General features: G+C 36.8%; 2 protein-coding genes across 3 annotated transcripts; one reads left to right on the top strand and one right to left on the bottom strand.

Annotated features, from left to right (window-relative positions):
• Window positions 1-1,274: 1,274 nt before the first annotated feature.
• Window positions 1,275-4,180, bottom strand: slc25a51a (solute carrier family 25 member 51a). Its single transcript, XM_081361348.1, has 2 exons — window positions 4,007-4,180; window positions 1,275-2,499 (listed from the first exon to the last, which is right to left on the bottom strand). Exon 2 carries the CDS (start codon window positions 2,417-2,419, stop codon window positions 1,571-1,573), a length of 849 nt encoding a protein of 282 aa, XP_081217474.1. The 5' UTR covers window positions 2,420-2,499; window positions 4,007-4,180; the 3' UTR covers window positions 1,275-1,570.
• A 477-nt stretch (window positions 4,181-4,657) lies between these two features.
• On the top strand, window positions 4,658-5,414 carry LOC308688174 (thymosin beta-b). Of its 2 annotated transcripts, none has more exons than XM_081361094.1 (3): window positions 4,658-4,726; window positions 4,829-4,946; window positions 5,081-5,414. In XM_081361094.1, exons 2-3 carry the CDS (start codon window positions 4,847-4,849, stop codon window positions 5,110-5,112), a joined length of 132 nt encoding a protein of 43 aa, XP_081217220.1. In that variant the 5' UTR covers window positions 4,658-4,726; window positions 4,829-4,846; the 3' UTR covers window positions 5,113-5,414. The 2 variants fall into 2 exon arrangements, with proteins under 2 accessions (XP_081217220.1, XP_081217221.1); XM_081361095.1 differs by having other exon boundaries at window positions 4,710-4,719.
• Window positions 5,415-10,534: the final 5,120 nt, after the last annotated feature.

Here is a 10,534-nt window from a genome sequence, read left to right as displayed (position 1 = left end):
ATCACAGGAGAATCTGGGTGAGTTGAGGACAACAATTTCTCTCTCAACACTCACTTCTTCTCACGTTTGATCCAATCTGATCTTTACTCAAGTCATAAAACTGGATGAGGCAAAAGATGAATTCTGGCCACTCTTTTCAATATAATGAAAGTGAATTAAGATTGGGCTGTCAAGCTCCAAAATGAAAACAAAAACAAACAGAAAAAAACTTAAAAGACATTATTCACTGAATATCCACCATTTTATGAGCACTCATGAAACAGATGTTTGGTTCATGAATGAGCTGTTCTGTCTGTCAATTAATCAGTTGATCCAGTTCACAAAATCAGTCTGATTCGTTCATGTGTCGTTCGATGTCATGCAAGTTCCTTCTGAGGTGAAATTCTATTTCTCTTTCCTCAATAAAACCATTCCATTGGCTAAGACAACTTTTATAGGTACTGCCTGATTAGAAATAATGAAAAAGCACTTTTTCTGTGCAGTTAATCTTGGAAATATGTGACCCTGGATCACAAAGCCAGTCACAAGTTGCACGGGTATATTTGTGGCAATAGCCAACAATACATTGCATGGGTCAAAATTATCGATTTTTCTTTTATGCCAAAATTGTAAACGTGTACATTTCCTATCATAAATATATAAAACATTTTTTGAGTGAATGCAGCACAAACGCGAACATAAATGGACAACTTTAAAGGCGATTTTCTTAATGTTTAGATTTTTTTGCACCCTCAGATTCCAGATTTTCAAATAGTTTTTTAAATTAAAAGTTAATTTTCAAATCTCTGCTAAATATTTTCATATCCTGACAAACCACACCTCAATGGAAAGCTCATTTATTCAGCTGTGATGTATAAATCTCAATTTCGAAAAATTGACCCATGTGACTGGTTTTGTGGTCCAGGGTCACATAATTATGTCAAATAAGGTCTTTTAAATTACATACGCCACTATTCGAAAGTTAAAGTTTTTTTTTAAAGAAAATAAATATTTTAGCAAGGATGCATTAAATTGATCAAAAGGGACAGTAAATGCGTGTATATTGTTACAAAAGATTTCTATTTCAAATAAATTCTGTTCTTTTGAACTTTATTCTCTACCAAAGAATCCTGATTTTTTTTTTTATCATGACTGTTGAAATGTCAGCTTAAAAAATACATTTTAAAATGTATTTCAAATTGTAATAATATTTCACAATATTACTGTTTTTACTATATTTTTGATCAATAAACACAGCCTTGGTGGGCATAACACTCCTTTTACTATAAACATTAAAAAATCTTGCCAACCCCAACTTTTTAACAGTAATGAATCAGATATTTAAGGAAACATGTTTTTCTTTTAATTAAAAATTATATATAGCTAAAAATGATCCAAATTTTCAAAAAAAAAATCCCTTTCAGTTAGCCTTAGGTTCATACAGGTTTGGAATGACATGAGGATGAATAAAATGAAAACATATTTTAATTTCTTGGGTGAACTATCCCTTTAATATAGCATAATATCCCTTTAACACATTGTCTATTATTGCTTTTCACTTTAGTTCCCCCTTTGTTCTTTCTCACCTCAATCAGACCATTTTCAATAATAGTTCATATGCAGCATTTATGATTCCCCATGAGAAAACAGATCTCTGGAAGTTCAAATGCACACCTCGGAACAGACGGCTCACCTTCCCGTCCCTCTCTCTCAAAACAGTCGCCAGTATCACCCTGCAGGACTGAAACTCCCCTCCGATCTTTACTTGTGCGTGAGACTTAATTACATTCAGAGGGTAAAACACCACCCCGAGAGCCGCTCCCAGAATCCCCCCACATACAAAGTCATTAACCAAATGCCCTGCCTTTGACTCGGCCTCGGGGAGCAGTTCCTTAATTGGTCCACGCAAACCGAAGAAAAAAACATTGCTAGGACCATTGCGGAGTAAGATCGGGACAAGGCCACGGTAAAGTTCTCGGATGCCATGTTGCTGAAGCAAAGCACGAAAAATATGTGCAGTGTTCTGAAAGTTTCCATGATGACGTGGATCCTGCAGTAAAGTTTGGACCCTCTCGAACGGCGTCAAGACTGCTTCAGCGGTTCCCGCCAAGACTGCTGCAATACTGTCCGTTAACAGGATGGGGGCATGAGGAGCTTTTAGCCGCAGCAACCTGGAGAAGTCCTCATAGAGTCCAAACATAATTGCAATAGTGCTGCTTTTCTGGAGTAACGGCGGGAGGATGCCTCGGTACAGCGTGCGCAAACCGTCCCTCTGGAGCTGTCGCACAGCTTCCCACGCCGGCACTCCGAACAACTGCTGGCGGAACAGCGCCTTATGTATGGGAAACGTGATGACGATGTTGGCGAACGCCGCTACAGAACCACACAAGTAGTGGTTCTGAGTCTGCAGTGACTCCTGGTCTTGGTCGGCGGAGGCCATGGTCCTCGTTGATACCCAATCAAAGGTTGAAAATGAGGATCAGATATGACATCATCTGATGCATAAACTATAATGTGCTTCTGAGGGGGAAAAAAAAGAAAAAATTAGTCATCAAAAATTGGTAAAACAACTATATTTCCTACAAAAAAGTAACAATTTAAACAGTATGTTGCATTACATGAGCTATTCATTTCAATATGCAAATGAAAAAAATATAAAATGCATATAAAAATATTTTATAAAATTGGATGAATCAAGCCATTCCTTCATTTTGTGAGCATATGAAAGGCCTATGCATACATAAGAAATGCATACTATGCATACATAAGAGGACTATGCATACATAAGAAGCTGACTATGCATACATAAGAAAAACAAAATGTGATTCATATGCCTAAAGATAATCTGAGGATTATTCTTCATCATCTGACCCCATTTAGCTTTTTTTCCTGCATAGACCTTTTTGCCTCAGGTCACACTTTGTTATATCTGATATACACTACTGTTTAAAAGTTTGTTTGTTTGTTTAAAAAAATAAATTAGGCTAATACTTTTTTTTCTGCAATGCACTCAATTGATCAAAAGTGACAGTGAACACAAAATAATCTATTTCACAATATTACTGTTATTGTTGTATTTTTGGTCAGATAAATGCAGCCATGTGAGCACATAAAATACTTCTTTCAAAAACATTAAAAAAAAATCTTATCTACCCCAAACTTTTGAACGGCTGTGTATATTTCTGACTTTCAAAGTGGATTTGAAATATAAGTAAGCATCGTTCAAAAAAAATAAATTAGAGAATTTATACATAAACATACAAAAATAAAATAAATTGAAACAGCTTTATGTATACTTAATTTATTTTGCTCATGGGATTTTTTTTTTCTCAAATCATCTAGCCCCTTTGGAAGCTCGCTGAGGCCCCCTAATGGGCTCCAGCCCTCTAGTCATATGGACTAGTATGTTGATGTAATACCGATCCATAGTTGATTTTAATATAAGAGTTTTTTTTAATCCAGGTCATTCACTCAATTGTTATAGTCTAAAATTAAATACAGCAAATCCAGTATAACATTTAATTCCACATTTTTAGTGAGAAAGAGGAAACCAGTAGATATTTACATAGGTGTGGGCCTACCGATTAAAATTTACCATGGTGACCTTCATCACAACACCATACTTAGTACAATTATTGCTGTTACTGTAAAATCAGAAAAAAATAATATGGGGTTGCATTCCAACAGCTTTCATAATATTTATGCCATTTTGGTTTATTATTTTTCTTTTGATGCATCGGTGAAATATAAGTCACTATGGCATTTTGGCAGAAATTATGGTTGTCATGGAAATTTAAATAAAGGCGTGACCAGTAATGTTTATGACAAAGAAAGACAAATTAAATAATCCGTCCCCGTTCATTTCAGCGATGCAGAACAGATATAAGATAATTTCATACAGTAGAAAGATTATTTCGGACTATAAAGATAATGAAGCATCTTCAGTCGTTGACAACAAGCTACATCATCCAAAAACACCACATCACGTTCAAATAGGCAGCGATTGATCATATTGTTATTGTTTTACCCGCTATGAACGACCTCTGGGTGAAGAGATGATAAAATATCCGTGATATAGACAATCTGATGATTAAGAGTCTATTTTATAAATATAAAAACATCGCCTCATGTCATTCGTGCAAATACACGCGCTTCCGTCGCCCACATGTATCACATCACTCTCGCGCGCATCTCGCGCTCTGATTGGCTCGAGGATGCCATCGCTTTATGTGCTGATCTGAGATCTGCTGTGGCTGACAATGCCATCAACGCCTTGTCTGAGATTTGCTGTGCCTTTTCCTTTTAAGAACTTTATTTCTACCAGAACAGAATTACACAGTGGTCTATATGACAACATATAGCATAATAATAATTGTACTTGATAATGTGGCGTCGTCATTAATAAATTAAATGATACATTTTCATGGTTATTATTTTTTTCTTTTTCTTTTTACGCCTAACAAAAAGAAAAATACAATTATTATTGTATAAATTCAAGATATTTATTTTCATCTGTGTTTTTTAGGGGAAAGTGTAGGCCAGAGACAAAACTTGTCAGTCAATTGATCAATTAACCAATGAAAATAAAGGAGCAAAATTGTCAACGAGTTGCACCTGCAACATTAATTCAGTTCAGCCTCAGTTATCTAGAAGTCAGATTGGATTGTTTAAATCCAATATAAGAGTCAAATCAGGACCCCTGTTTTGTATCTCCTTGTTTCTTGTTTGATCTCCAGTAAAGTGAGAGGTTTGGGATTTTATTTATTGTTATATCTTGGATAAGTGCACTTATTTGTTTATGGTATCCCTTATACATGTATTTGTAGTTATCTCATTTATTTCCCCATAGATAAACTAAAGTAAAACAATGGCTGACAAACCAAATATCAGTGAGATCTCTCAGTTTGACAAGACCAAGCTGAAGAAGACTGAGACACAGGAGAAGAACACACTTCCTACCAAAGAGGGTAAGTTTGAGTTTTTCAGAGCACTCATTGCCTTCTAATATTTTTGTTCCTGTTTGCAACATTCTTTGCCACTACTTGCTAGTTTATTTTGTTGGTCTCAACCCTCTGTTGGTTTTGGTTTTTCCCTCCTGCAGTCATTGAACAGGAGAAAAAAAGTGAGGCGTAAGTTATCAACTTCAGATCTTCACCAAGGGCAAGATGTAGAGGACTCTGTGAGATGGCAAGTCACATCACTTTAGTCAGAAGATGGCATCTCCCAACCTCCAGTCATTACAGCCATAGGCTGGAGTGGGACATTCACAGTCTTAACTTCTGTAAGGCTTTTCATGATAATCAGTACAATCATGTGTTTTGTGAAGAGGCAGTCAACTTTGCACAGAGGATGTTTAACTCTCAGAAAGATCTATGTAAATCCATCTGTAAGAAAATGAGTTTTATCTGCCCTCATTTTGAACTTTGGTGAAATAAACCTTTAAAATGAATTGCTGTGTTTTGTTTTGTGGGACTTTTATAAAAGTTTAACCTGTCACTTTATATTTGGGTTAATTTACTCTGGCCTGGATACTAATTCAGTTCTGGGTTTTCAGGCCTTTGATCTCATAGGCCCACTGTTTGCAAGAGGTTTAACTCGTTGTTTGCATCTTTAAGAGCTTAACAACTTTGACTGGCCACAGCATTTGAATTTGTTTGTGATCCAATTGTTTCTCAATGTCTTTGGCTAGCGTTAAGATGCAGTGGCTGTATCAGAATATGCACACTTGCTGGCTTTAGCAGAATGTCTAAATTCATCACTGGTTCTGGTGAGATTCTAAAGTGTGTATCTAATGGACCCTTTATCCCATAAGGCTATGGGAGAGGATTTATCCAATGATTACAGGGAAATAAAAATGTAGTACATACGGACTATATTCATATTGCACATCTATACCATTGAAGTACTTCAGTAGTTAAAAGTACACCGTCCTCCGAGTGTATGCAATTTTGGATGCAGCCAGTCAAATACTATTGTGCAGTGTCTGGCATTTTCTGTGAACGGCCCCCTAATCTTAAATTAACACCTTCACTATATGTGGAGTATGCAGCCTGCATAGGGCACCAACAACCAAGATGGGCACCATAGAGCCAAAGAATGTGTTGTGTAGGACACCTATGGGAATAATAATCTAGCAGTGGTCGGAAGTCCGTACAACAGCGGTTCACACAACATATTCTTTGCTCCCAATCAGTTACCTTTTCAGCATGTTGCTCATTAGTGATATGTGAACTTTAAAGAACTTCTAGTTTCAAGACACTGCATCCCTTTCCCTTAACGCTGCATCTCGTGTTTTTAAACGCAATAACATGTTCTGTGTAAACTTTTTCATCTCTTTCCTTGCATTCCTGACCTGCTTACTCAAAATCCCAAAAAAGATCTATGCAGGGAGTAAATGGCATCTCTTGAGCATTTAGTTAGTTGCAGCTGAGGTGATGACAATGCACCTTTCCTCCATTTCCTGTCAGAAACATTCAGTAACTTGAGATGTGCATCATGTGTTGTACTTTTCGGCCTTTCTCGCAGCTGTCCTCAGCACTGGTCTCTCTCTTTAATTTTAAACAGATCCTGTTTTGTAGACACAACACAATTACAACCGAACATCCGCGAAGTCAAGTTTGATACCAGCAAAATGGCCGGTACAGTCATTATCATGAGGAAGATACATTAAAGAAAATACTGGACATGGATGCCTGTGCGGCTGCCAGGGAAGTAATGAAGCACCATCCCCAGGATAAAGCTGGTACGTGCACCACAACGGTTCAAGCTTCAGAAGTACAGAACACATAATATCTAAGGGGAAACCAGGGCATATCAACACCCGCCATCCTGAAGACAAGAATGCTGCAGTCCAGTAGGGTTAAAGGGGTGGTATAATGCCCTTTTCACAAGATGTAAGATAAATCTCTGATGTCCCCAGAGTCTGTATGTGAAGTTTTAGCTCAAAATACCCCACAGATATTTTTATATAGCATGTCAAAATTAAGCATGTTAAAGGTGAACTAAGTAACTTTTTTACCTTAACTGAACAGCTTCGGAGTCATTGGAATGGTTATATTACTTATTTCGGGTTGAATGGTGGTCGTTTCGCACCCCCCTGGTGCCCGTGAGCGGAAAATTCGCACTTGCAACTTTGAGACGGCGGGCCGCCGGCAGCCGCGGCAGGAAGTATCGCGTGATATCAGGTCTCGCGATGTAAACAATTGCTTTACGGCCAAAAGAAATCTGCTCAAATACTGTCATTATTGCGCTCCCTCACGCTGTTCGAACCCGAAGGAAGAAGACGTTTTAAAGAATGTCCCATCTGCTTTGATGTCGTTGATCTACTAGCCTCTGGTGTCTGAGAATCACCAAAGAGTTTTTACAACAGTGTTGTCAAATATCTATTCCGAAGCTGTGGGGGGAGCTCTAGAGAGAAACCTGCTAGCAAAAAGCGAGAATACAGCGAAGAAATCCCGAAGCTACTGAGTGCTGCTTTAAATTTTTGAGCAAAAACGCACCGTTTTGTGTCTGTTTCTTTAAATGCAAATGAGCTGCTGCTCCCAACACAGAGGGCGGAGCTTCAAGAGCTTGCACTCACACAGAAAATTGCACTGAAAATTTCTAAAGCTTTTAACCTTTTATGTTCAAACCAGATTCAGACAATGATGGAGAGACTCAAGAAGAAGTGACAACATGTAGAATGCAACAGGACGTTTCTGAATGGTAGTTGATGAATTTATGTGGCTTATGTGTAGTTATCTTCTAGTCATTGATTAGCATATTCTGTCTTGATAATCTATAAATCGTGTTCCGGGGGCGGGGTTTATGTAAATTCTAGGGTTGGTGATGTCACTAACCCAGGAGGAATGTTGTGTAGTCCCTACCAGCTGTTTGTTAGTCCATAAAAAGCCATTTTTTTTAAAAGCAAATATCTCCCTTTGCTTTGAACTTTGAGCGTTGTAACTTTGCAGATGTTGTTTATGTCCAAACAGCAAGATTACACACTGACTAAAGTTAAAAAAGGGAAATCATAATCAACCACCCATTTAAAGCTTGTTCCTTTCAATCCAACCACCATCACTGTGACCTTGACCAACCACGTCATCATATTATTACACCATTAAAAGGTTTTTCACACTATACACAGCAACTTTTTAAGATAAAGCTACTTTTAACTCTTGGTTAAGCCAGGGGTTTCTAAAAAATCTGTAGAGGTCATCTGACCCCTGGAGGAGAACAAGAGGGCAGAAAACCTCAGAGAAAAACTTTGACATTTACTGAATTTGACATTGTTTTTGCTTCATTCAGCTTTCTAAAGGCAGGCCAGAAATCAATACATTAATTGATTGTTTTATTTTATTGATTATCATAGGTTTTTTTTTAACATTAAGGGAAAATCTGGGGATTTCTACTCATTAAAGATGGTTTCAAACAATTAATATTTATTTTTCAAGAAATGTGTGTGTGTGTGTGTGTATATATATATATATATATATATATATATATATATATATATATATATATATATATATATATATATATATATATATATATATATATATATATATATATATATATATATATAAAACTCCCTTTTTCAGAATACTTTACTTTTAAGATAATTTTTCGAAATCCAAATAAGCTTTGCAGACCTTTATTGGAAATAGTTTAAACAAACTTTTAAACAAACAAAGAACCATAAACAATTATTGCACATGCTGTGGATCACAGCTGAGACAGGAAGGACAGATCATCCTTGCAGTGCCAAACATGGTGTCGCCCCAGACGTGTTCGAAAAAAGCAGTCGAAAGCGAGAGGATGTTTCTTTTTTTGCTGAGTTTTACCGCCACTGTAAGTGGTGCTGACACACCAGTACAGTGCCTGGCCTGCAGTAGCTGGGTGCATAACTAAGGGACAGGCTTATAAACTGCCTGCAGGGCAGAACAACCAAGGTGTAACAGACATAGCAAAAACATTACATCCCCTGTAGGGCTGAGCAAATATGGGCAGAACTCTAGTACTTCAAAAATCCTTTTGAAATGGTATACATGTGAATTAAACGTGGCACAATGGCCTTTCTCATCACAGTATGCTAATACCTATCTAGTGCAAGAGATTTCATCACTATGCTGATTGAGAACTGTTGGGACACTCGAGGCACAGGATGGTTCTGTCGGGAGAGACAGGGTCATTTACACCTCAATGACACGTCTGTACCATTTGCTTCACAGGACTTATGCTTTCAATTACATACTGTTTATTTACTAGTGTGTTCTAATAACTATGTCATGTTTGGTCTCATCCGGCAGCTTATAAACTGAAATGAATGGTGGTGAACTTAATAGAGATATTACCTAATGTACAATCTAGGTACTATTGGTTAAACATGCATTGAGGAGAATATGTTCATGTTCTTCTCCACCTCTTGATCACTACCCATTTGCCTCCTCTTTTAGTTTCCTGTCAGTTGGTTTCGGTGTTGGTATTCCACTCATGTTTAAACATGCTTTGCTCAGGGTATAATTAGGAAAAGTAACCGTTGATCTAGGAGAAAGGCTTTAACCGTGCGAAGGCTTTTACGGCCTTGTTTGCACAACAGTGTATTATTTGTTACAACTAAGTTTTCTATACAGTATGTTGTTCCATTCTACTGTCTGTATATTTAAACATGTAACTTAATAAATAACTTTGCCTGCTTTAAAGGCTTTGAGAATCTTTCCTTTTATCAATGATGACGTTTAACGCTAAAGTGATTATAACTTTCGTTAAACGTTCAGGTTAAATCCTACGTTTTCCTATCAGTTCTAAGAAAGACCTTTACTTTAAAGAATAAGAGGTTAAAGAATAACAACAACTTTAACAGAGTCAGATTAATTATATTGGAGTCAGATAAATATTTGAATTATACACGTCATCCTTCAACTGCCTTTTGTTCCGATTATTGGTTCAAAATAGCAGCGTAAGCTTCCAGCCTTACACCCCAAAATACAGTTATAAATATTTCTACTGAACAAATGGACCATATGTTTATAAGGGCTTTCACAAATAACATAAAGCAATACTTTCTTCATTATTCGATTTTCATTAAATCAATGTTTAGTATGTTTATGAAGCCATTTACCATCCTTTCCATTCTCAGGTCCATGCGCTCTATCTTATATGAAATGGTATTCCATTAAAAAAAGAGCAACTATAGCAGAACTGAGCTTTCTGATGAACAAACAAACATCCCTTGCTAAGCTGAACTTGACATGAACAATGCATGACCTAACAAGCAATGGAAAGAATGCAATTTAGAATGCATTAAAAGTTTTCTGATTTCAGTTGAAAACGGTGTCGTGTAAGCAGCCCATGAGTCAGTAACTAGATTAATGATTGTTACAACGGAAATTAATCAATCAAAAACTTAAGCAATGTCTTTCTTCAGCTGCACAGCCAAAACAATCTTTGTTGCATTCATTTCCTATTATCAATGTAAAGAAATCACTGCTTTGAAACTGCTGTAGGCCTGTTGTAAAAAGCGCCATATAAATGAAAGTGACTTGACTTGCATTTGATCCAATATTGACCTTAA

The sequence above is a fragment of the Scardinius erythrophthalmus genome, assembly GCF_964197995.2.
Source record: "Scardinius erythrophthalmus genome assembly, chromosome: 3".
Taxonomy (NCBI): Eukaryota; Metazoa; Chordata; class Actinopteri; order Cypriniformes; family Leuciscidae; genus Scardinius; species Scardinius erythrophthalmus.
The sequence above is the reverse complement of the archived record's forward strand: the minus strand, read 5'-3'. Positions and strand labels throughout refer to the sequence as shown.